At 43.0% G+C, this 27,622-nt stretch overlaps 1 protein-coding gene across 1 annotated transcript in view; it reads right to left on the reverse strand.

Annotated features, from left to right (window-relative positions):
* The window catches only part of LOC121433947 (cytidine monophosphate-N-acetylneuraminic acid hydroxylase), a 78,673-nt gene extending 51,724 nt beyond the window's left edge, over positions 1 to 26,949 (reverse strand). The window contains exons 1-4 of the mRNA XM_041632628.1: positions 26,822 to 26,949; positions 26,627 to 26,744; positions 4,431 to 4,512; positions 4,035 to 4,235 (exon numbers count right to left, since the gene is read on the reverse strand). Of these exons, the coding sequence (XP_041488562.1) occupies positions 4,035 to 4,235; positions 4,431 to 4,438 (209 nt within the window). The 5' untranslated portion in view covers positions 4,439 to 4,512; positions 26,627 to 26,744; positions 26,822 to 26,949. The remainder of the gene's footprint in view (positions 1 to 4,034; positions 4,236 to 4,430; positions 4,513 to 26,626; positions 26,745 to 26,821) is intronic.
* Between the last annotated feature and the right edge of the window lie 673 nt (positions 26,950 to 27,622).

Below are 27,622 nucleotides of genomic sequence, written 5' to 3' on the forward strand. Positions count from 1 at the left end.
CCAGAAAATAAAGCTGGGCAGACCTGGGGGAGCTCATCAGGAGTAGGGTACAAAACGTTTCTTTCCTTAGCTTCATAAATTCCTAATGAAATTCAAGAAGCAAAGAATTTTTTAACCAGGAAATGTCTCCTACCAGAAACATCATTTTTTGAAAAAATCAAAAGCATCCATTTTAACTTATTCTTTTTTTAAAAGATTTATTTATTTTATGTACGAATGCTCTATTTTCATGTATGCCTTTACACCAAAAGAGGGCATCAGATACAGTAGAGAGGCTTGTGAACCACCATGTGGATGCTGGGAATTGAACTCAGGACATCTGGAAGAGAAACCAGTGCTTTGTAACCTCTGAGCCATGTCTCTAGTCTTGTAAGCATATCATGCCGACATTTCCAAGCTTGGTTATATCCAGAACTTTGTGGCCCTTCCTTTCTTAGGCAAGCATGGACAGCAACCTCTAAAAATTAGGATGAGACATCCTAGATGGGACTGAAGAACCCGAGAGGGAAAGTTGGCAGAACTAAGTGTAGTGGGGTTTCAGCCTGATTGGGGTGGGCAGGAGTGGGACAAGAGAAGATGGGGGGGTGGAGATAGGAGGGAGTGTGGGAAAGGGATAGAAGGGGGCAAGAGAGAGATAGAAGGGGACAGGCGTGGGCATGAAGAGGAGTCCACTCCACACAGAGAAGCTATGAGAACATGTTAGACTTAAGGACATGAAATGTATAGCACCTAAGATATGCTGATTTTAGCTATGTGTCAGGAAGAAAACTGACTGAACGGCAGGTAGGAATGGACTATGCTTGACTGTACCCTGGAAAAGATGCTTTTCTAAGATTGGTAGCTGCACAGCGGGCTCAAGCAGAAGAATGGGAAGTAGAGACAGATAGGAGCCATCACCAGCGTGCAGTTTAACTACTGAGCTCCACAGAGGCTAAAGAGTGCCCAGCTTCCCTGTGAAGGCTGCACAGAAAACAGGTGTGTGGGCTAGGGAGTGGCTCAGTGGGTGAAGGGCTTGTCACACAAGCAGGAGAACTTGAGTCTAAACCCTGTACTCCTATAAAAAAAAAAAAGCTAGGGGTGACAGCATGCACCTATAGCCAGCACCGGGAAGATGGAGACAGGAGGACCTCAAGGCCTTCCTAGCCTGATATAACCTTATTGGTGAGGTCCAGGTTCAGTGATAGACCCTCAAAAGATCACGTGGAGTGCAATTCAGGAAGAAACCTTCTGTCAACATCTGCCCTCCTACACACACACGCACGCACACACACACATGCATGCACACACACGTACACACATGTGTATACATATTCACACAAAACGGGGCTCAGCTGCCAGTGGGGTGAAACGAAGATCAACCGCCTTAACAGTTTTGCATGAGGTGAGAACGGCTGATGTGTGGTGAGGAGCTCACTATGTCTAGGTGAGCAAACTGTTTGCAAAAGCAACAGTTTTTTCCCAATAATCTGTGTACACAGAAGACCATGAGAATACTAACGGTGGTGAACATTTATTGGCTGTTTATCATATACTCCAGGTGATGGTCTTATAAACCCTTTCTGTAGACTTTGAGTGGGTGATTCTATGTGTGTGAGTGTGTACATGCATGTGTACAAGTCAAAGGTCACTACTAGAAGTCTTTCTGAATTTCTTTTCCATTTACTTTTCCCCCTTTTTGAAATTAATTTTAATAAGGCTTTATTTTAAAAAATATTGCAAATAAGTAAAAATGTCACACACCAAAATTATCTAAACCCAAAGTCTGTACAACTTAATAAACATATATATATGCATATATATATATATAGTTTGTTAGTTAGTTAGAGTTGACATTCAGAATAAATGTGAAGCTTCAGATTTACACTTTTAGTACTGAATATATTCATGCACTTATCTACTACCCAAACCAATTGGAACTAGATTGGAACTAGAATTGGGACTAGAACACCAATCTGCTTTGTATCCTCTTCCATAACACGTGTCTGCCACGTGCAGTTGCTCCTTCTTCATTATTTCCACTTACTCTTTTGGAGACAGGTCTCTCACTGAACCTCACTGATTAAACTAGACTGGCTGGCTAGGAAGCCCCAGGGATCCTCCTGTCTCTGCCTCCCCAGAGGTTGGTTTTGCAGGCACTCGCCACAGTGCCTGGCTTTTTACAAAAAAATGCTACGGATTTGAACATAGGTCCTCAGGCTTCAACAGCAAGCATTTTACCCTCTCTGAGACCTGACAACGTAGGTGGTGTTTTCATTTTCCAAATGAGCAGACTGAGGCTGACGAAGGTTATGAACCTGATCAAGCTGATTCCGGAGCTGGTGAGTGGTGAGGCAGGCAGGGAGGAGAGCTCACACTATGGCACTTAGCTTTAGCACCCCTCTATGTGGTTAGCTACATGTAAGACAGGAAACTCAGAGCCTCCCAGTGACGATCAGCAAGAGAAAAAAAAATCTTCATCCACCCTGAGTTCTGCACAAATGTACCAGAGATGAAGGAGATGAGAGTCCCTCGGAAGAAAGCCAACGAACAGCCCATCTGGAATATTCCCTGCACTTTCTGACTCCAGGTGCCACAGAGATTAGCACTGGAAAGTCTAGTAACATGTACATGTAAGACCATGGACTGTGAAAACCGTGTGTGTAATCATACAACTCTATGGGTAGATGTGGAAACATTCTAGATTTGGAAATTGTCCTCTGCACAACGATAGGGGGACAACGCCTCATCTCCCTCTGGTGTGGGAGGTCCTCCTGTCAATGTGTTGCTTTCATTGGTTAATGAAAAAAGAAACTGCCTTGGCCTGTTGATACGGCAGAACTTAGGTAGGCGGGGGAAAACTAAAAGGCATGCTGGGAGAAAGGAAGCGGAGTCAGGGAGAAGCCATAAATCCTTGCCTGAGACAGATGCCAGTAAGAATCTTTGCCAGTAAGCCACTGCTATGTGGTGATATACAGATTAATAGAAAAGAGTTGAATTAATATAAGAGTTAGCCAATAAGAAGCTAGAGCTAATGGGCCAAGCAGTGATTTAATTAATACAGCTTCTGTGTGATTATTTCGGGTGTAATCTAGCTGGGTGGCAGGGATGAATAAGCAGGCCCTCCTCCTGCAATATCCCTCCAGTACCGAACTATCCACACATGAGCAGAGGAATAAGATCAATGACACAAAGAAGGGAAAAGGCTCAACACCCAGGGACGCAGGCCCACACAGCCCAGGACAGGCTGCAGAAGACTCTGAGCAGTGGTTCTCAGCCTTCCTAATGCTGTAACACTTAAAAACAGTTCCTCAGGCTGTGCTGACCCCTACCTATAAAATCATTTTCTTACTACTTCCTAACTGTAATTTTGCTACTGTTATAAATTGTAATGTAAACATTTGTGTTTTCTGATAGTCTCAGGCAACCCCTATGAAAGGGTTGTTTGATCCCAAGGGGTCGTAATCCACAGGTTGAGAACCACTGCTCTAAAGGATTCGGTATCCATTAAAGCAACTGACAAAACAGATGCCCAGGAACTAACTCTCTCTCTCTCTCTCTCTCTCTCTCTCTCTCTCTCTCTCTCTCTCTCTCTTGTGTGTGCGCGTGCGTGCGCGCGCTCCCTCCTGCATCCCAAACATTCCCATACAAGCACATGTACTCTAGAAGTAGACTACCACGACTAGGATTGTCAAACTAATTCAGAGTTCTTAGAGAAAAGAGAAAGTAAATCTAAGCAAAACATAAAATTTTGAAGTCTGGAAACTGTTCCAAGGAAGCAAGAGGAAAGCTAGTACTAGAAGCAATTTGCCGATTATGTCGTTTAAAACATCTAGATAAACCTGGATGGAGGTGGGGGTTCCTTGGACTTCCCACAGGACAGGGAACCCTGATTGCTTTTCGGTCTGGGGGGGGGGCTTAATTGGGGGAGGGGGAGGGAAATGGGAGGCGGTGGTGGGGAAGAGACAGAAATCTTTAATAATTAAATAAATTAAAAAAAAATAAAACATCTAGATAAGCAAACGGGCCCCTGGCAAGAGAGCAAAGGACCCGTGTACCTTGCATCCAAATCCTCGATGTCTTTCATGAACAGACCTCCCTGGTGCTTGCAAAGGTTCTTGCACGCCTTGAGGTGACCCTTCGCCTTGTAAATGATATACTCTTTGCCAGTAGTCTTATTTCTAAAAAAGTTGATTCCTTCTTTGAGGTTGGCAGTTTCAGCCGGCGACAGAGACAGCAGGGTCTCAGCTGTCTGTTTCCTGCGAGGGAGAGCCGACATTATGAGGAGCATTAGTGGTGCTCGGTTTGAAAGGATAAACATTCTGAATTGATAGCTTAAAAGTTGCTCTCCCTCAGCTCACGCTCAGTGCCCCCCCCCCCAATAGAGCCCTTTCTCCACCCTTTAAACCCGTGCGCTCATGCTTTCCTACAGAGCTGAGTCCTCTCTGACTTGCCTGTCCATCGCCTGCCAGCTCCTGGGTATTCCAAAGCAATTGCCAGGGGTTCCTTCTTCTTCTGCGGCTTTTTTTCCCTCTCCTGCCAGGAAGATGAAACAGGCGGTAAACTGGCTGGAGAGAGAATGCTTACTCAAGTCACTTTTCCGTTAATGGTGTTTCCTCTCCCCACCCCCACCTCCTTTAAAAGCCCGGGTCTCGGACTCAGCCTTCCCTGCTTTCTCTTTTACAACTGAACATCCCTGAGCCTCAGATGGCATTCAGGTCCTCCAGGATGGCCATCTGCCTGTAGGTTCAGCTGGAACTTGCCCCTCCTTGGCCAAGCCTCCTGGATCCATCACTGACTACTCCAGGCAACCCCACCAGAAGAGCACCTGGTACCCTGCCTGCTCTCTTTATATGTGTCCTCTTTGAAAGTCCCGTCTTGAGTTTTTCTCTTCTGCCACCCTGTCCCAGGCTGCCTTCATCGGTTAGCTATTTAACAAATTAACCCCCTCAGGCATTAAGTTTGAATGATTTACAGAAAACTTTAGCAGCCGATGAGGTATTGAAACCCCAGGTTTGACTGCAGCCCAGTTTCGGAACAGGCTCTCTCCACTGGGGACTTTGAATCCTAACAAAGGTGAGGTTCTGTGGGGGAGGTTTTTTTTTTCAAAATGCACCTTTTCCCCTTATCTGTGGTGCCAAGAAATCTGGGTGTATGTGGTTTACTTGTATCTTTTACTCCAAACTGGCTCAAAAATTCTCTCCTCCCCTCACGTTGCCTTTAAAAATGAGCTCAAGTGTATGTGGGGATAGTTTCATTTTCAGTCCGTAAATGTCTGAAACCAGAAGGAAAAAAAAAAAGGGAGTGGGGGATGGGTTGGGAACGTGGCAGGATACAGAGCTCAAGTCATTCCCAGTTCTCTACAGAGGGAGGCACAGCTCTGGGACAGATACCCATCTTACGGCACAGCCACCGCCACTTCTGTCCTCCGCGCCTCCCAATTCTGTTTACAGCACATGTTGGTTTATCCCTGGGGAAATGTTATAAGCGAATATGGTAGGGAGGAATCCATTACAAAACTTGTGAATCACTTTACAGTGTAAACAGCTAACACCCACTTAAAAGCAAGCACAGGCACCACGCCTCTGGTGGGGAAAGGCGCGCAGAGAAGCCGTCTTCAGATGCTATGATCTTTGGATTGCTTGGCTGAATGGATCCCAAAACCACTGTGTTAGGGTCCCAGCTGTGTCACCCACTGAAGAAAGCAGGTGCAATGAACTGCAGCTTTTCCTAGCATCACATGCAACCACATTGGAGAAAACACAAAGCAGAAAAATATTGGAGCTCCGACATACAAGCCTGTTTTTGAGACGAGGTCTCCTGGAACCCGTTTTGATCTCAAACTCATTATGTAGGCAATGCCTGACTTTCCTGCCTCTACCTCCCAAGTTCTGGGTTTACAGGTGTTCCTACCATGTGCACCAACACCTACAGCTACATGGTCTAATGTATGGTTTTCAGCATTTAGTTTTACCCTAAGTATTTTAAAAGAAGCCTTTAGGGGGCAATAGCTGTTGAGGCATTGTGCACCTCGGACTGAGTATGGAGGCTCATAGGATCCCAGCCCTGGGCTCTGCTGCAAGCCTGGATGGGAGCCATGGCTCCGTGTATACGCCACATCGGATGGATAGAGATTGCTCTGTGAGGGTACCACCATGCCTGGCCCAGTCTGAAGCCTCCTGACTGCTGTCACTCTCCCTGCAGGGACAGCTCAGACAAGGTGGAGCAGATGTCCATGGAGTCAAGGATGAGCACCACACACCCTGGTACCTGATAAGCAAGACCCTGAGGAGAAGCTGCAGCCACAGCTCTACCCATCCAGTCACACCCTGACTGAGAGGTGTCAAGTGACAGCAGCAGTGGTTGTAGGTCTCAGCTGAAGCCTTCCGGTCACCTTAGAACAGGACCTGGACAACAGAGGGGTCACCTCAGTTGCCGTGTGTCATGATAACGACAAGGGGAAGCTGAGCCCAGAGGTATTAGCACACACCTCGGGATCTGTCCATGTGAGAGACACTCAAACTACAATCCAAGAGTAGATTGGAAAGTGCCACGCCCAGATGGCTCAAGTTTAAAAGAGACCTTTGCTTATGTGGAAAAGGATAAGGATGGATGCCGTTCCTGCCTCTGAGCCCGATGGGAGACTCACCATGGAATGTTGACAGTTATTTGAAACACGAACCCCTCTGAATTCTTGTCATCTCTCCGAAGAATCACAAGACCAAGGAGCCCTAAGTGCCCTGTTTGCCTATGAGTGGAGTCAGGATAAAAGTGAAAAAATCCCCAACACAGCGCAAGACACACAGCATGTCAGGTGCTGGGGAAGGAGGTTAGGAAGCAGGCATAGGGGGATTGCTGCACATTCACAACCAGCCTGGGCTGCAAAGCGAGACCCTGTCTCAAAGACAAACAAAAAAGCTGGATGCACTGGTGTATTAATTAGTGATTAATACACATTAACCACTCCCCCCCTCTTTTTTTTATCAGTATTTCTGTGTATAAAGAATAAGGCAAATCATGCAAATATTTTGAAAAAAAGAGTACCACAAAGGAAAGTGCTCATTTCAACAAAGACAATGTTACTGATCTACAACTTCCAAGATCTGTAGCAAGTCAGATGTGCTGGGTTCACATCTGTTATCCCAGTCCTGGGAAGGCTGAGGCAGGAAGATTATGAGTTCAAGGCCTGCCTCAGCTCTGGGAATTTATTTTGAAACTCAAAATCTAGATCCATGCTGGGTATGGTGGCACACACCTATCTATAGTCTCAACAGTTAGGAGGCCAAAGCAGAGTAATCAGGCGTTCAAAGCCAGTCACATACATAACAAGTTCCAGGATAGCCTGGACTACAGAGTGAGATACAACCTCTAAAACTAATGACAATGTAGACCTCCCAATAATATAAACAGGAGGAGAGTTCTCTGGGCTTCACTCTCGCTGTGATGCTTTCACGGTCATGAGAATCACTCTAAAGCAATGGTTCTCAGCCTACGGGTTACAACCCCTTTGGGGCCAAACAACCCTTTCACCAAGGTTGCCTAAGACCATCAGAAAAAAAGCAGTAGTTGCATTACAATTCATAACAGTAACAAAATTACAGTATGGAATAGCAACGAAAATAAATTTATGCTGGGGCGGTGACCACAACATGAAGAACTGTATTAAAGAGTTGTAGCATAAGGAAGGGTTGAGAACCCTGTTCTAGAGGACAATGGTCATGGATTCTAGCTCAGGGCTGAAGGTTGAGGGAGAAATAGAGATAAGAATACCAGTGAGCTGTGCCCGGTAGAACAGGAGGCTGTATTGAAGGCACCTCTCATAAACCAAGAAATCCTCCGGGGCTGTACTTAGAAAAGGGAATGGAAGGGAAAGGATTGTCAATTTTATAGGTCCATGTTGCTATTCATGATTTCTTTCTAAATTTATTCATTCATAATTTCATAAAGTGTGTGATCACAGCCTTCACTTCCATTATCCTCTCTCATCCATTACCCTACCACCACCAAACCTCTCCTTCTCCCCAAGTACCTCTCCTACACTTGTATCTTTTTCTTTTTTTGTGGACAATTATATTATGAACTTGGATAGAGGTCTATTTACTTGAGCAAAGGCTATGTCACTGAGAAATATGACTTCCCATTCCCCAGAAAGCACTGACTGCCTATTGTCAGACCCAAAGGAAACCCCCCCACAATTTGGCACCCATGCCCCTCTACCAAAGGAGCCATTTCCTTCTCATTGTCAGAAGAGGCGAATGACTCTCTGTGGTGCCTGTTTTCATACCAAACCCACGCTGGCCTCACTCAGTATCCTAAGTACCAGCTGCTCCTCTTCAGCTCTTTTCACCAGCCCTCTTCCCTAATTCTTGTTACCAGGACACTTACCCTTCTCTCTCCCACCCTTTCATCCCTTACCACGTGTTCTCAGCTCCCTTCTGGAGCTTTCTCACCTCCACTTAGGAGCTGCCTGTGTCTGTGTCCTTGCCGTTTGCCCTCTGTCACTGGAGCCTTCTGTTTAAGTCCTGCTGCTTCCTTATGTCCTCCTGGGACTCTATAATATTGGGTTCCTCCCATGCGTAAAATCTGTTTGTGACCTTCCCCCCTTATCTTACCTTGTTCTATTCCTTTTTTTCCTCTCTGACTCAGAGATTGTGTCAAAGCTTTGCTGTCTTTCTACAAGTGACTTGGCTTACTACAGCTCAACAGGTAAAATGTGACACACTCAATTTTCAATTCTTGCAGATTGTAACAACTCCCACCACTGCACAAACAAATATTCCTCAAATCTCTTCTGTCTAAACTTTCTCGGCTCTACACTCTCAAAAGTCTCTTATCTAAAGCTTTTTCTTCTATACTTCTTTCTTCTATATTTCTTGAAAATCTCTATGATTTATTTGCTTTTTGCTCTCAAAAAAGTCTCTTAAGAATATGCTGAAAACTCTACCTCAGGATTTGTAAGTCCACTAGGTATGGTTGAAAATATATAATGTCTGGGATTAAGAGCACTGGCTGGTCTTCCAGAGGTCCTGAGTTCAATTCCCATCAATCACATGGTGATCCCAGGTAAACATGCAGACAGAACACTGTATTATAATAAGCAAATAAATCTTTGAAAAAAATCTATAAAATATGTAAGAAAAAACTAGCTTGAATCTTGTAACAAAAGGCTAAAGATTAAAAAAAATCTGCACATAGGTAATCTTAACTTGCTACAGCTATATAAGTGATCCACATTTCATTTAGTAAAATAGATGTTTTTAAATAGCAAAAATGCAGCTTGTCTCTATCTTGGCTAATGACCTCACCAGGACGAAAGCAACCTTGTGGCTGGCAGCCATCTTTATTAAGGCTAAAGAGAGTGTGTGTCAGGGAACTTCACCACCGTCTTGATTAAGATGACCACATGATATAAACCAACTAAGGCAGCACTCATAAAACCTCACAGTCCTAATGAGCCCTCTGCTTATTGTTGTATCTCTGTTTGATCATATTAACCTGGAACGTTCCAGGTTAATATGATCATATATTAATATGATCAAAGGAGACTTCCTAAAACTTGGCAGGTGATATATATCAACAAAGGTTACTGCTGCTCTTCCCTGGACTTGATCATTATCTCAAATTTTCTCAGGAACCCTAAAGATACTTCATCCACAGACTGCAGGAAGCAGTTTGAAAAACACGATACCTACATTCCTTAGAGGGATGTGGGAGGCTTTTGGCTTTTTGGTGGGTTATAGATGTTTGTTATATTTAGGGGAATATGGAAATATAGGAATGATACAATAAAAGGGTAGATCATTGAAACAACTATTAATCTCAAATATTTTGTATTGGTATGGACTTTTACATATTGACAAAACTTTAGGGTCATTTTTGTTAACACACACTGTATATATGTTTCTACTTTTGGTTAAGGTATTGTACCTATACAGATCATTTGAAAATGTAAGATAAATTTCTAGCTTTTGAAAGCTATTGTTATAAACTATTTAGGATAATCAAGAAACATAGGTTAGCAATTAGCCATTTATAACAGTCAAATTTGAAGATATGTAATGCATGTTTCTTAGATCATACTGAGATATATTTTAGATAGATAAATGATCTTCAAACATGTCAAAGATCTATAGAATATGACATTTTAAATATTTTGTTAATTCAGAACTTTTCATGACAATAAGATATATCTGCCCCTGGCAGCAGCAATTTACTTCATAAAACAATGATGGGCATTGAAGAAACTCCATAGAAGTTTGCTTTCATTGTGCAAGGCTAGCCATTTGGGCAAGAAACTGTTTCACCTTGACTGTTGACAGTGTGCTGTGCAGACTGGACGTGTCACAGAAAAGTGACTGCTGAACTTTGCCAAAGCAAGGGGAGATGGTCCTTCAGAGTTCCTGCTTCATGAAAGAGTTTTCCAGACATTCTACAAGACACAGAGGAAAGTGACTAATGATGTTGCTAATACAAGACAGGACAGTTCTTTATATTTTCTGCTTCACCAAAAAGACTGCCAGACACTCTAGGCCTGTAGGTTTAAGATGGATACCCCAATGTTGCAGAGAAACTTTGGATGATTGTCCAGGCAGCCAGATGTCTCTGTCATTTCTAGAGTCTTGGAAGTTGCTTGTAATGCACTTCCTGTTTACTTAGGTAATATTACTTCCCTCTGGGTCTTTGATGGAGTTGAAGACTAGATAGTTATAGTTGGAACTTTCCTTAGTTATAATAGAAAGTAAATTAGGTGTAAAACTTTGGGTTCACTAAGGTAGGATAGGCAAAACATTATTTTCTGTGAATATGCTAACTACAAATGGACAGAATATCATAAATATAATCTTACTTGATAATTGTTTTTGTTGTGTACCTTTACTATGTTAAAGTTAAAACCTTTCTTTTTATTTAGACAAAAAGTGGGAAATGTTGTGGAATATTATTTTAAGGTGTGTTACATTTGTTTATACTGTGGAACATTTGTTTTAATAATGCAAAGATGTGTTGCAAAAACAAAACAAAACAAAACCAAAAAGCCGAGTCATGGTGGCGCATGCCTTTAATCCCAGCACTCAGGAGGAAGAGGCAGGTGGATCTCTGTGAGTTTGAGGCCAGCCTGGTCTACAAAAGCTAGTTCCAGGACAGGCTCCAAAAGATACAGAGAAACCCTGTCTCAAAACAACAACAACAAAAAGCAAAGATGTGTTGCATTCTTTTATGTTGCATTTGTTTAACTCTGTGAAGCTGTGATTCCTTGCCTGTCTAAAACACCTGATGGTCTAATAAGGCGCTGAACAGCCAAAGCAAGGCAGGAAAAAGGATAGGCAGGGGTGACTGGCAGAGAGAATAAATTGGAGGAAAAATCTTGGAAGAGGAGAAAAGAGCAAGAGAGAACAAGGAGAGGAAGACACTTGGGGCCAGCTACCCAGCCATGGAGTAAGAGTGAAAATAAGATATACAGAAGAAAAGAAAAAAGCCCAGAGGCTAAAGATAGTCTGATTAATTTAAGAAAAGCCAGATAGAGCATTATTTGTAATAGCTAGAACCTGGAAAGAACCTGGATGCTCCTCAACTAAAGAATGGATAAAGAAAATGTGACACATTTACATATTGACGTACTACTCAGCGGTAAAAAGCAATGGCAGGCGAATGGATGGAACTAGAAAAAAAAAAATCATTCTGAGTGAGGTAACCCAGTCCCAGAAAGATGAACATGTATGTACTCACTCATAGGTGGAATACTAGGAATACTAGCTGTAAAGCAAAGGATAACAAGCCTACAGTCCACAATTCTAGAAAAAAAAAGTAGCAAGGTGAGCCCTAAGAGAAACATATATAGATCCCCTGGGAAGGAGAAATAGACAAGATCTCCTGACAAAATTTGGAGCACTGAAAAAAAAAAGTGACACACTGCTGACCCATCGTAATCTTAAACTGACCCAAGGACCATTTGAACCAATAAAAGGACAATACTACAGACCCCAATGATCATTAGAGGAACAAATAAAAGGATGCTATGAAAAGCCCTGCTTAAAGATTAGCTAAACTACATGAGACAGACTACAACACACACACACACACACACACACACACACACACACACACACACCAAAATAAAAACAATAGCAACAACAGAAAAACTACTCCAAAAGAAAACTATCAAATTATCAATATTTAATTATATGATGATAAAATATTCATTCCAAAACACCATAAGAGAGTAAAAAGATAAAAAGTAAAGATGACCCATTTATTTGTGTAAATGACAAAAGAATTCTCTGCAGAGCTTCTAAGAATTTCTACAAATTCATGATTACAGGAAAAATAAGCCAAAAATGTTTGGATGGGCATTTCACACAAGAGAACATTCAAATTGTCAATAAATGTTTAAAGCGAGCCAAGCATCTCTCATAGTTGTGGAAATGAAAACTAAAGTCATGCCAAGATATGGCTGTGCCCACCAGATGAACCAAGATTAAGCACTTGAGAATATCAAGCATTGGTCTGGGGGTGGTGGCAATGGAAAGTCTGATCAGTTACTATGGACAAGAATGTGATTCAGTCACACTGAAAAACTGTGGCGTTGGCTGGAAAAACAGAAAACACACATGGGCCCTGTCTCCCACTACCATTCTAGTCTCAACACTAGACAGGGATATGCATATGTTCTTCGAGACACATGTACAGGAATGTGCAAGAGCATTATTTACATTAGAACTGAACTAGAAAGCTCAGATGATCAACAATGAAATAATAGATTATAGCTGGATAGGTTTTATAGGTAAATTGCACAGTATCATATTAAGGTATCCTGACAGAATTCAGCAGGAAAAATAAATAATTTAAACAATTTGCAAAGACATGTAACAATAACTCACACATGACACTGGGGAGAAGAAACCACATATAGAAATGTAAGCCATGATTTCATTCAGATGAAGTTCCTCAATGGGCAAAGTCAACATTCATTGTTTAATAATGTGAGCAAAATGCTACATCTTCAGTGGGAGAGTTATAAATAGAAGAAAACGAGCTATGGATGGATCACCTAAATAATGATATAGAAGCAGGTTTGTAGCTAAGTTTATGCAGCCATGCTATAAATGAAGAAAACTACAACCAACCATCTCTGCCTTCCATGCTTCAGACAGAGAAAGTAGAGCAGACCAAATCCAGGGTGGGCAGAAAAAAAGAATTCAACAGAGTGGACGTTAGTAAAGAAGAACAGAACACAGCAGGAAAATCAATCAAATCAGTTGTTTCAAAAACAAATTTGGAAGATCCTCTGGCAAAATTACAAATAACAGAACTAAAAGAGGGTGTTGATTCCCATGGTCTCTATAGAGGCAAAATAGGTAAATAGCTAGAGAAACACAAACTGTCAAACCTGTCTCATAAGGAAATAAATACTTGAAGTAAGTCCATTCTAGGTGAACAGATTGAATTAATAGCAACGAATCGCCTTTCCTCTGCTGCTGCCAGTGTTCTTGACTCTTCCCAGGCCGTTAAGGCAGCCTTGTGGTGAGGCCCTCATAGTATCTGAGGGCTAGCACGGCACCTGAAGTACTCACCAAATCGTAGGTCTGAACCAAATCAGCTGCCTCTGCTTGACCCTTGCCCTCTACAACAAGGTGCCCAGTCACAGAGGATCAGATCAATGCCTTCATTAAAGAAGCCACTATGAATGTTGATCTTTTCTGGCCTGGCTTATGTGCAAAGGCCTTAGCTACTGTCAACATTGGGAGCCTCATCAGCAAGGCAGGACCTGGTTGTCCTGCTCCAGGGCTGAGGTCGCACCAGCCGGTGGTCCTGCCTCCTCCACTGCTGCCACCCCAGCTGAGGAAAAGGAGGTGGAAGGAACGATGGGAGAATCTGAGGAGTCTGAAGACAATATGGGCTTTGACTACACCTCTTCTGTTGATGTGTTCAGTAAAAAGCCGAATGTATAAAAACAAAAGGAATCTCGGCAGCTCTATAGCTGAGGGTCTAGCTCAGCTGCAGAGTGTGTATACAGAGCACGTCAGGCCCAGAACCAAGCAAAACTTCATTCCAGAAGAGAAGCACAAGCCCACACGGCTTCACTGATGAGTTATAGCAAACATTTACAGAAGTATTAATAACAATCTTCCGCACACCCTTCCAGACCAAATGGGATTTCTCCCCACAGAAACAAGCTTTCTTTAACATCTGAAAATCAATTCATGGGCCAGCAAAATTGCTCAGTGGGTAAAGGTGTTTGCCGCCAAGCCTGAAGACCTGTGTTTGATCCCTGGGGCTCACCTGTTAGATGGAGAGAACCAACTCACACAAGTTGTCCCCTGACCTCCATGTGTGTGCCCAAATCATAGTCACAAAATATGAGATTCATGAAATCAAATGGAACAATTTCTTAAAATGAATTCATCCAGCATATTCACATCATAAAAGATAATCACAAAAGCTCCAGAAAGATGAAGAAAAAAAACCCTCTCATCCTTAAAAAAAAAAAAAACTGTTACAAATCTACTGCTGGAAGAAATTCCTACGATCCGACGATAGTAATCTAGGAAAGCCCCATTTATAACATTAATGTCAATAAAGAGAATGCCTCATCCCCCAACATAGGAGGAAAAATATGATGTCTGTTCTTCCCACATCAGTTCATCATTGTAGCAGAGCTTTTAACCAGAAAAGTTAGGCTAAAACAAGTTAAAGTATCCAGATCAGAAAGGATCTGTGAAATTCTTTGCAGACAACATGACCACATACAGAAAAGCCTGAGGGTGTCACCAAAAAAAACCTATTAGAGCTAACAGACAATTCCAGTCAAAATGTCACCTTTAAAAAAAATAATAAGGGGCTGGAAAGATGGCTCAGCAGTTAAAAGCAGGTGTTCCTCTTGCAAAGGCTGGGAGTTTGATTCCCAGCACCCATGTTGGGCGGCTTAAAATCCACCTGCGACTCCAGCTCTAGGGGATCCAACACCCTATCCCGGCATCTGTGGGCATATACGCACAGGCACAAAAATAAATCTAAAAAATTTAATCAGGCATTTAGCTCATGAGAAGACATCTATAAAGCACTGTTTAAAAGAAGTAACGACCTAAGAAAGAGAGAAAGATATCCCATATCCCCTATTCAGAAAGACTCAAAATCATCTGGCCTTGCCACGTTCATCTACAGAGTTAGTAGCATTATTATGCAAATCCTGGACATTGGCAAAGGGGACTCAAAGAGTCTCAGCAATAATCTGGAAGAAAAAGAACAGTGTTGCGAGAATCATGGCTAAATTTTAAACCCCACAAAACCACACAGTCAGCACTGAAGGCAAACATATACACGGATGGGATGGACGTGAGCGCCCAAAACTAGAGGTGTGAGTGTTTAGTCCTTTCCAGACCCTGGCCCTGGGATAACTATATAGGCACAAGCAAAAGACGAACTGCACTCCTACCCCAAAGGACACACAAAAATTAACTCAGTACTCATCACGGAGAAAAATGTAACAACTAAACTATAGAACTGCTCAAAGTAAATGGTGACGAGCTCGCTTCGAGGATTTCTGGACTGAGAAAATGTCACGACTATTCAAGGACTCTAACATGGCTGAGTTCATTAGGTTCCTTGCTCCCTGCAACGGAGCAAGCCCTTCCCATCCCACACTATCCAGAGGCTCTGTGGCACCACCTTTTGGTTGGTGATGTGGAATCAGCCCAAATGTCCATTGGTGGATGAGTGGATTAAGAAAATGTGGTATATTTTGATTGGTGAACCTGGTCTTTAACAGCTGAGCCATAGGATTCCCGGCAATGGGAGATATGGAGCCTGAACTAGCCATCTCCTGTAACCAGGAGGGATTGGGACCCCCAACCGAACCATAAAACCTTCGACCTACAATTTGCCCTGCCAACAAGATGTGCTGGGGTAAAGGTAGTGCAGAAATTGTGAGAGTGACCAACCAATGACTGGCCTAGCTTGAGACCCATGCTACAAGAGGGAGGTTACTCCTGATACTGCCTGCAGGGCCAAGACTCAGAGGCTAGGTAGCCCAGGGATGAGGATAGGGATTCCCAATGATACTCTGCTATACTCACTAGGTGAAGCTTGGGGAGTCCTACAGAAGAGGAGAAGGAAGGATTGTAGACTCCAGAGGGGTCAAGGACACCACACGAAAACCCACACAGATCAACTAACTTGGACTTATAGGGGACCACAGAGACTGAGCGGACAATGAGGGAACCTGCGTGAGACTGATCTAGGTCCTCTGCATATACAGTTGTGTAGCTTGTGGGACTCCTAACAGTAGGAGCAGGGGGCTGTCTCTAACTCTTTTGCCTGCTTTTGGCACCGTTTCCCTCCTACTGGGATGTCTTTTCCAGAGGGGAGTGCCTAGCCTTACTGCAACTTGATATGCCATGTTTGGTTGATATCCATAGGAGGCCTGCCCTTTTCTAGAGAGAAACAGATTGGGGGGGGGGGGGCAAAAGGGAGGTAGGGACAGGGCAGAGAGGAGGGAGGACAAACTGCTGTCGGGAAGTAAAAAAAGAAAAAGAAAAGATGGCACATATACACACATAGTGGAATATTAGCGCCATAAAAAATGAAGATGTGTCATTAGCCCAATGAGCTTGGAAGTCATTATGTTAAGTGAAACAAGCTTGCACAGAAGTACAGACATTACCTCGCCTGTGCAGAGAGGCTAAAAGTGCTGGTATTGCTGACATACAGAGCAGAATAATGGCTGGCAGTGTGCCTTGTTCACAATAACACGTACGCTTTGAAGTCGTTAGAAGGTTTGAGAGCGGCACCACAAAGATATATAGTAAATACGGATGGGTAAAACGACCACCCCAATTGGTCATGTTACATGCATGTGTAGAAATGCCCCCCCTTGTACCCCATAACCGTGTACCATTATTGTGTATGAAATGGTTAAAAATACAATAACTAAAAAGTGAAAGAATTCGACTTCAGAGGAGAGTCAGGAAGAAATTCTACCAGAAGCTGATCAGATAAAAAAGTAGCCCATACCAAGGGATGTGGGTAACCCAAAGCTGAAGGAGACCAGGAAATGACTCTTGATGAGCTCCTGAAGATAGAAGTCGGTGTTGTCACATATAGACCCACCCGGAAATCGGAAACAGACAAATTGTCAGACAAAATTTGGGAGCATGGGGGCAGGGGGTAGAAGGAAGGATAGAAGGGGAGGGTTGAGGAGAACTTGAGGGAATGGGATAGTTGAGATGGAGGAAGGACAGATATGAGAGCAAGGAAAGAGATATTTTGATTGAGGGAGCCATTATGGGGTTAGCAAGAAAACTGGCTCTAGAAAAAAATGCCCAGGAATCCACAGGGATGACCCCAGCTAAGACCTCTCCTAATAGAGGAGAGGGTGTCCGAACTGGTCTTGCTCTGTAGTCAGACTGATGATTATCTTAAATATCACCATAGAACCTTCATCCAGCAACAGATGGAAACAAAGGCAGAGACCCACATCGGAGCACTGAACTGAGCTCCCAAGGTCCAGTTGAAGAGTGGAAGGAGGGAGAGTATGAGCAAGGAATTCAAGACCGTGAGCGGTTCACCCACTGAGACAGTTTGCCTGAGCTAACGGTAGCTCACCAACTCCAACTGGACTGGGAGTGAACGAGCATGGGAACAAACTAGTCCCTCTGAATGTGGTTGACAGCTGGGGCAGACTGAGGGGCCATTGATAGTGACACTGGGATTTGTGTCTACTGCATTACTGGCTTCTTGGGATCCTATTCTCTTTTGACGTATACCTTGCCCAACCTAGATGTAGTAGGGAGGGCCTTGGACTTTCCACTGAGTGGGGTGCATTGCCCTCTCTTAGGATTGGAAGGGGTGGGAAGGTGTGTGAAGGGAGTGGGAGGGGACTGAGAGGAGGGGAAGGAGTGAGTATTTGGATTGGTATTTTTAAAAGTAATAAAATAAAAAAGCGAAGTCAGTGCTGTCCTAAAGACTGGGTAAAAGGAAAGAAAGAGAGAAATGGAAGTAGGGGAGAAGGAGGGAGGGAAGGACAGAAGGAGGGAAGGAGGGAAGCAGCAAGCAGACAGACAGACAAAGAAGGAGGCAGCAGGCAATGAAATGACTCAGCAGGTAAAACACTTGCTACACAAGCCTGAAAACCTGAGTTCCATCCACAGAACCCACCTAGCAGCAGGAGAGAATCTGGTTCACTAAGCTGTCCTCCAACCTTCACAAGTGCACTGTGACACATACTCCTTCCCCATCACACACAATTATATATATATATATATATTATATTTATTATATATATTTATTCTATATATAATATATATAATAAAGGAGTTACTCCTTCATTATTTTTGTACATAGATAACTTATAGCAAAATGATATGCAGTTCAAAAGACATTGCCCCACTACTAGCATCCCATTCAGCCATTAATAATAAGCTCACTCTAACATTATACTGTAAGAATATGTCTCCAAGGTGAGAACACTAAGGCTTGCATGTTCTCATTCAGTTTGTTGGGCTCCTAGAGCAAACGTGGTCATGATCCACAATTCTACTTTTCTGGGATCCTGACAGAACTGTACTAAGATATAACACTATTCTCTTCCTCCGAGTCTCTCTCGAGTTCTTTATAGAATGTTGGATTTCCTCTCGTACATACATAACCCAGCTATTCCTTCCTTTACCTTAGCTCCGGTTCTTCGCTCTCTTCGTTTATGCTGAGACTTTGCCCTCTTTGGGAGGACACTGGGTTTGATCACTTCTGCTAGTTTACTTAGTTCTACTTCCTCCGTTCACGCCTATTCCTATGGGGCAAAGATGCACAGGTGCAGAAACCAGCGGGCTATTTTTACTACCAGGCAGTGCATGTGCGCTCACACTTCACTCTAGCATTGCCAGATGGGACAGTGGCACCATCAGCCACTTAAGAACGTAATGTTTAAAAATATAGTTGCAGAACCATGCCTACAGACAACAGTACAGTCCTATGTCCACCGTGTCAGGTGTGAAAGGAAGGTTGAGTGAGAAGATGAGCAGAAGGAAGGGAGGAGAGGGGAAGAAGAGAAAGAGAGAAAGAGGAGGATGGAGAAGAAAGAAAACTCTGTTGCTCGTCACATAAGCTCTCTATCCCAGACCCTTGTTCCCAGGTTTTTGCTGAGTATTTGCACACTGTGTGAAGAGGTGTTGCTGTCGTTACTGTAATAAAAAGCTGAATGGCCAATAGCTAGGCAGGAGAGGATAGGTGGAATTTTTGAGAAGAGAGAGGAAGAGGAGAAGGACTCTGCGGGCCCAGGGAGTCGCCAGTCAGACTCAGAGGAAGCAGGGTGGGCAGTCTGGAGACGAGCTAACGAGCCACGCAACAGAATGTAGATTTAAAAATATGGGTTAATTTAAGTTATAAGAACTAGTTAAGAACAAGTCTAAACTAAGGCTGGACTCTCAGCATTAATGATAAGTCTCTGTGCCATTATTTGTGAGAGGGGGGGCCAAAGAAAAATAGCCACACCAGGTCTGCCAGAGGACAAACGATCATCCAGCAGAAATACCCGATCAGTCCCTCCCATGCCATCCCTCTACCTCTGTCTGTTTTATACAGTCAAATCTCTTTTATTCCGCATTCCACATTAAACAAATATCATTTCTCTTATTAAAACTTTTTCATATATTTTACGTACTGATCACAGTTTCCCCTCCCTCCTCTCCACCCATTCCTTCCGCTACTTCCCCTTTACCCCTCCCCCACCCACTCTTCCTCCATCTCCATTAAGAAATGAGCAGGCTTCCCATGGGAGTCACCAAAACATGGCACATCAAGGTGAGGCAGTGCCAAACTCCATCCCCTGCATCATAGGTGGGAGAGGCAACCCAGCATGGGGAATGGGTTCCCAACAGCTAGCTCAAGTACCAAGGATCCTGATCGCACTGCTAGGGGACTCACAAGCAGACCAAGCTGCCCAGCTGTCACACACATGCAGAGCTGAGTTGCACACTCTCTTTCATATGTCCCTGCCTCCTGACTGTGGACACAATTTGACCAGCCCCGACACGCTGCTGCATCCAGAACTTCCCTGTCATGATAGATGGTAACCTTACAAACCACAAGAAGTAACTAAAAGCATCAGATTTTCCTACCCTTCGTTTTTCAGCAAGCAATCAGCCGCCAAGCTGATTTGGCCCAACTTCTCAACCACAAGACCTCCTCTCAACAGGGTGCTTCCCACTGACTCGGAATCTGTGAGCCACAAACTTGGAAACCCTCAAGGAACCAGTTCAATACTCTTAATAGGGCCCTGAAGGAATATCAGTAGGAATAAGTAGTGTCTCAAACAGCGTCAGAGACAGTCACTAGGGAAAAGTTTGCTTGTTTGTCAGGATCTCCACCTTGCATCTCTCACAAAAATAATCTTGTACAAACCATGCAGGTTTTCTAATCCGAAGTGGTAGTGACCACCACTGGGAGGCCGTCAAAGCGTTTAGGCATCCCTAAATAGGATGTTCTGCTTGTGAACTACGTGCCTCTGCTACCCAGCTCCAGATGGAAACAGAATCTGTCCGGGAGCCCTTTACAGTGCCAGAAACTTATCCCAAGAGGAAAATCCTTCCTGGGGCCTGCCACTGGGTTTCTGGCTGGATTTTGAAGATGTTCCAAGACTTCTAGTCAGAAATCTCTTCTAAACTGATGAGCAATGCTGGACCTTGAGTGAGCAAACAGTATTGATGACAGAGTACCCAAGGACTGGGTGGGTTAGAACAGCATGCAATGGTATTCTAGCTACAAGGCTAAAATTGGAACTTGACCTCAAGGTCTTGGGACTTGAAAGCTAGCCTCCTCACAAGATCTAGATAGGTGTGTTGTAAGTGGGTCTTTGTGAGGTTATCTAGGAACTGGGATGGTTTTCATACCTTTCTTAGATGACCACTTGGACTTTTTCATGATGTACTGCCTTAAGGGCAGTCTCGCAGATACTGACCAGGAGGCAAGTTGAAAATCGATTCCTAGCTAGGATGCCCCTGGTGTACTGTAATTCTATTTAGGGTCCTGGTTAAGCACTGCCTTAGCCCTGACTGGGTGGGCAGCCTGTAGCTTGAGGGGGAAGAAGGGGAAACAGACAGTACTGAAGAAAGTGTGATTATACTCTGTCCTATCCTTTCATCACTCTACTTGAGGGCAAACTCTTATTCTGTCACTAGTTTGCTTTCTGTTGTTGTGATAAACACAGTGACCAAGAGCAACCTGGAGGTAAAGGAGTTTATCTCAGCTTACAACTGTAGTCCCTCATTCAGAGAAGTCAACTGAACTCAAAGTAGGAACCTGGGGATATGAACTAAAGCAGAGGCCATGGAGGGGTGCTGCTTACTGGCTTGCCCCTCATGGTTTGCTGGCTTGGCTTGTTTTCTTACAGAACCCAGGACCACCTGCCCAGGAGTGGCATCACCCACAGTGGGATGGGCATAATTAAGAAAATGCCCCACAGCCCTGCCCACAGACCAATCCGATGGAGGTATTTTCTCAATTTATATTCCCTCTTCCCAAATAATCTTGACTTATTTCAAATTGCCAAAAAGAAAAGAAAATTAACCAACACACATTTGTTTTCTTAAAGGCCTGGCAGCACACACCCATAATCCTAGCATTCAGGGGGAAGAAATAAGTTTGTGAGTTCAAAGCCAGCCTGAGACATTGAACACAATTTTAATAATAATAAGCCAGTTAGTGATAGAGAAAGCATTTTTGCTGAGAAAAATGAAACAGAGGAAATAAAACTATTTTTTTTGTGGAACTAGATGTTGAACTGAGGGCTTTGTGCATGCTCGGCAAGTACTCTTCATCCTTTTTTTTAACTTTTAGTGCAGAGACAAGATCTCAGGAAGTTGTCCAGGCTCTCCCGGAAGTATTGATTCCCTTTGTGCAGCTGTCTGAACAGCTGGGATTAAAGGATTGCAACACCATACCCAGTTAGAGAAAGAAAAGACTTTCATGACTTCCATATGATAGAACAAGATTTTATCCTCATGTAAGGATCCTAATATGGACAGGACAGAACTATAAGAATGAGCAAATTAAAGGAGAGCCATAACGGATGCTAATTAGATGGTCCCCGAGAAGCTGCTTTGTGTTGCAGAAGCCTGCCAAATGGTGCTGTGGATTCTGATACTAACCTTTCTTGACTGGTTTACAGAAGGGTGATTGAAGAGGGCAAAAAAATAAAAGGGGACAGCAAATATTCTTGCCATAAGTCACCCTGTAGTCCCCTGCAGGGAATTTAGTAGGAAGAAGTCACTCCAAGCATGACTTCCTGAATTTTTCCTACCCTATAAAGAGGGCACAAAGCTCAAAAGACATTCTCTCTCTGTTCTCCCACCCCCATTCCATTAAAATCGAAAGGGGATCATGAGAGGGAAAGAAGAAATCTCAAGGGAGGGGAGAGAGACATAAGTTCAATTTGCTCTTAACTTCCTAGACTCTATAAAAAGAACAACATATATTTGGGATTGCTAATAAACACATGATTTGAAAGCAGAAGAGGGACTCTAGGAAGAAGGACGGTAACCATCTGGAGAAAGAAGTGGGCCCCAGAGTGGGGGCGATGTGTCAAGAAATCAAATGAGAACCAACTATTTGTATGAAAATGCCAGAAGGAAACCCATTACTTTGCATCCCCAAATTTGTTGTTAAGTTTTTTAAATAAACGCAAGTGAATCTAAGAATACTTAGCCCGATAAACAGGGACCAAAACCCACATGAAAACAAGAGTAAGATAATAAGTATTGCCACGCAGCCTGTTGGTCTGTTTACATGGTTTTAACCTTCTGGCTGATTCTGTTCTTTGTAGTTAGAGCCTACAATCACATTTGTATCAGATTATATCAGAAGACACAAAAATAAATTCTCCTTTGGCTTTCTTCTCTCAGTTGTCCTGTTTGCCTGTGTTGGAACACACTCAAAAGAATGATGCATGGTGAACAATGCCTTGGAGACCGATGACAGATGCTTCAGGAAAACACTCAGAAGACCTGACAGCTCAGGTGCATTTTGTCCCCCACATTGTTCTTAGACATGGTTGCGTGCTTCCTGCAGCTAATATCTACATTCAGTTTAGAAGACACGTTTTTCTGGTTGGGTGTCAAAACATAACTATAGAACCCAAGATCTGGTCAGGGTACCCTGAATCTGGATCTGGCCTACTGCCTTGCTTTTGTGTTTCCCCAGAAAGAATTTATAGTAAGTGCCAGGCGATTGATCTGTCCTGAGAAAGCTCTGGGAAAGGGCTGCTCTGTTAATATTTAGTATGTGTTTACTGGCGTCTGTTAGCATGTTTTTCTGATAAGGTGTTTGAACTCAAACACACTTTCTTGGATCACCTCTTTCTTTGTTACATCCGTGTATAAAAAAATGCATTGAAACTGAAGTAAGGGTGTCTACAGCATTAGACTGTAGTCTGCCCCATTCTTTCAGGTCCTCAGATCCCAGGCCCAGCAGACAAGATCTGTACAGGTTGACAAAAGTCAACAGCCTAACTATGTTTTGAATTGAATTCCCCAGGACATTAAGTATAAATTTTCTGAGTTGTTTAAAATGGGAATTTGATGAGCTTTAAACTACTGTGCTAAAACAATTATAAAAGGAACTCAGACTATGGAATCAATTGCATGGAATCACATGTAAAGTGAGAGACATGTTATCTCACTTTAGCAGCAGGGGAATATTAGTCTAAGAGGGACAACAAAATGTCCATCCACTCAGAAGTAGTCTAGGAAGATTAATCTCCATCCCCTTTACCTCTCAAGAATGAGGAGTAGGGGCTGGAGAAGTGGCTTAATGGTTAAGCAGGGCTTACTACACAATCCTACGAACTGGAGTTCAGATCCTAGCATCTATTTAACAAAACAGCCTCCCGCATATGCCAGTTAACCTCAGCTCTGAGTGTGGCAGAGACAGAATGGTTGCTGGGACTTGCTGACTTCCAGTCATGCCAAGAAGACAGAAGCCCTGGATTCAAGGAGAGACCCTGCCTCAAAGGAATAGCTTGAGAACATAGAAGAAGATACCTGATGCTCTCTTCTGGCCTTTGAGAGTATACATACCAGCACACCTTATGAACAGATACATATAGGATAGGATAGGATAGGATAGGATAGGATAGGATAGAATAGAATAATGGTGATGAAGATAGATAGATACATACATGCATATATACATGGTTAGATAGATAAATACATACTCACATACAAACATACATGCTTGAATAGATAGATAGATAGATAGATAGATAGATAGATAGATAGATAGAAGATTCACAGCATCTTTCCTTCTTTGTCCATTTCCTTCTCCACAGACTAGACCAGTAAAATCTTTGACTCTTTCTTCAGGTAGGCCATAGAAACCTGAGTCCCATTTTCCTAAGCAAACCACAAATTACAAAATAGCACTCAAATCTTCCCCTACCTTTCGGTCCTAGAACTAGCCATAAAGACACTTATTATCCAGGTGGTGGTAATGCATACCTTTAATCCTAGCACTCAAGAGACAGAGGCAGGTGGATGTATGAGTTTGAGGCTAGTCTGGTCTACAGAATGAGTTCTAGGACAATCAGGGCAGCACAGAGGAATCCCTGTCTTTAAAAAGCCAAAAAAAAAAAAAACCCAAAAAACAAAAACAAAAACAAAAAATAAGCAGACATTTGTTGGCTTACGTTTTCTGAGAGTAGACCCTAAGACCTATATTTCATAAGGGATGCTGCGTTAAAGTCAGGAGAAAGAAATGTGTACAAACAGACTAATACAGAGCAGATAGGTTTGCTGGGTTTTTCCACTCAGTTTATTATCTAAATAGATAATAATTATAGCTAATTATAGCTAATAGTAATAATATCAAATTAGATAAACTTTTTGGCTTAGACACATTGAACAATTGTCCATACTTCAGTTGCACATATACCATGATGTCTCCATGAAAATTCTGATCACTTCCTCCATCTGATTTGATTTGATTTCTCATCGTATTGTTTACATGCACGTATGTGTGCATATTTGCAAACACATGTGAAATATGCCATGGCACACATGTGGAAGTCAGAGGACAACTTTCAACAGTCAGGTCTCTCTTCTACCATGTGGCTCAAACTCAGGTCGCCAAGGGAGAGAGCAAGCACCTTCACCTGCTGACCTCCAGTACCTATCCCATTAGTTCACTTTAGTCTCTAGTATTGCTCCTAATGACATCTAGTCTTCATCCATTTCCTCAAAGCACAACCCTGTGCCTGGAATATTCTCTGATCCCTTTGCACATATTTAGCTCCTTAACCTCTAGCCCCAAGTCTATGATCAGCAAGAAAGATTTCCCAGAGGAGGTGAAATCCACTACAGGTATGACCCTCTCATAACACCATGGCCTTTTCCTTGGGGAGACATATCAAAAGTCATCGTTTCGCTTTTTAACCATGTTTGTTAATTTCTCCATTCCCTAGAAAACTGACAGCCATATATATATACATGAGTCTGCATGATACCTCCCCAACTTGACACACAAAAGAATTTTAATAAACATTATTTGAAAGAATTGGTGACCACTCCACGTAATAGTCCACAGAGGTGATTCCCACACAACCTTCCCAGGAACCTTCAATTTAAACCTAATGCCATTCCTTGGGGCATCTACACAACAGTTGTGTGCTTATTTGAATGACTAAAACTCAACAAAATGTTACATTTGACTTTCTAGAAATCAAAGATTTAACAGAAGGTACCCAAATGCTGGCTAGGGAGTAGTCTAAAGGATTATTTGTATGGCGTTTGGTATTCCCCAACAGAAATAGAGGGCAAGTGGCACATTGTTCTGACAAATCTTATCCTGTTAAATCTTATTCAACATTTTATTGACAGTATTTTAAGACTCATTGCACTCTGCTGTTTTTCTGTTTAGAGAACAGGAATCCCAAACAGAAGCCAAAGCTGGCCAAGAACCCTCAGTCCTCCTGTCCTCTTTGAATCCATGAATTCAATTTACCTCCTAGACCAGAACACCCTCAGGTCCAGACCCTGAGTTCTCAAAGCCCTGGAAACCTTGTAGGTCAGTATCTCTCTTGGCTGTGACACTCACTGCACTCCCGAGCAAAGCAGAAAATATTTACACAGCCGCAGAAGGAGCTGTCTGGAGCCAGGAAGATCAGACGGCGGCTGACTGAAAGTAATACATGTGCCAGAGAGTGGCTGCTGACAGAGGACCGTGGAGAGCATGTGGATTGCAGAGAGTGGGCTCTGGAAGACAGAGTGGCAAGAACAAGCAAGGAAGAGACGTGAGGCAAGCTCTTCAGAGTAAGTACCTCGGTTAGTTGCCTACCTGCTGTTCCTGAGGCAGACGCTGCTGTATCTTTAAATTTTCGTATCATCAACTCTGCCACCAAGAACTCTCAGTTCTTCTTCCTAGTCACAGACAAACTACTAAAATTGTAAACCCTTAAACTTACTGTGGTAATGTGTACCTGTAATCCCAGAACTCGGGAAATGGCAGCAGGGGGATCAGGAATTCAAGGTAATCCTTGGTTACATGGGGTTTGAGGCCAACTTGGGCTACATGACAACCCATCTCAATAAGCAACTGCCATATAGATATAGATATAGATACAGATAGAACAGATATCCTTAACTGAACAGAATAAAAATATATAGCATACCTTTACTCCCTTCTGAGTAGAAAAGGGTCACAGCATCTGAGCAGCTGGTCAGAGACTGTCAAAAGGCCCAGGTTCAGATTTTCTTTTAAATGATGTTTACAGCCAGCAGCGAGGCAGCCTGGAAATTTTAATTTGCTTGATTAGAAATTTGATTTGATTCTCTTGTGGCCAGGAAGTCTTTTTAAAAACAATTACCAGAGTATAAGAGGGAAGTTGTAAGTTCCTCCAGAGACATGGAAGCTGAGCAAGCTGCTGTGACTTTTGTTCATCTTTGTGTCTCTGCCAACTACACTGCCTCTCTCTCTCTCAGCTCCACCAATTAGACGCAAGCAAAGGGTTTAGGAAGTTTAGATAAACTGGATTCTCTGCCAGGGCAGCGCAAGGGTGTGTGCATGCATACATGCATGTAAGTGTGTGTGTGTGTGTTATAGATACGAAAATGTGGTCTAACAGAAAACCCTAAGGAGAACTTTACCTTTCTCCTGAATGTTGTACTTCTCTGGAAGTGAATCAGTCTACTGTAAACACTTTTAGTTGTATCAGGAAAAACGTCAATATTTCCTTTATACAAAGGAAGGATCTGGACGTAGAATTTAGTTCTAGGCTCAGTGCCTTCTGATCCGCTTGATGCTCTGTCGGTATACTTCTATCTTGCTAGTACCTAGGGCTTAGAGCCCAAGCTGAGATCTTATGAGACACCTCTATTTCTCACCAGTCTACTTCCCCCATTTGACAAATATCCTTGTTTCAGTTCTTGAAAAGGTGTTCGTTTTATGGTCATTTCAACAAATGTAATAGTGCCAAGAAATATCTGGTATCGTGTCTGCCATTTTAGTTTTAAAAATCCAGCTCGGGTGCTCTCATTGAAATCAAATGGCCCAGCATGGTGGCCCCTGTCTGTAATTCCAGCACTTTGGAGGCTGAGGTAGGACAATTACCATGCACTTGAAGCCAGCTGGGCTACGGTGAGTACTAGGCCATCCTGGACTATGGAGT

The sequence above is a fragment of the Microtus oregoni genome, unplaced genomic scaffold (genome assembly GCF_018167655.1).
Source record: "Microtus oregoni isolate MIOR12 unplaced genomic scaffold, Mior012 000042F_ref0000377, whole genome shotgun sequence".
NCBI lineage: Eukaryota > Metazoa > Chordata > Mammalia > Rodentia > Cricetidae > Microtus > Microtus oregoni.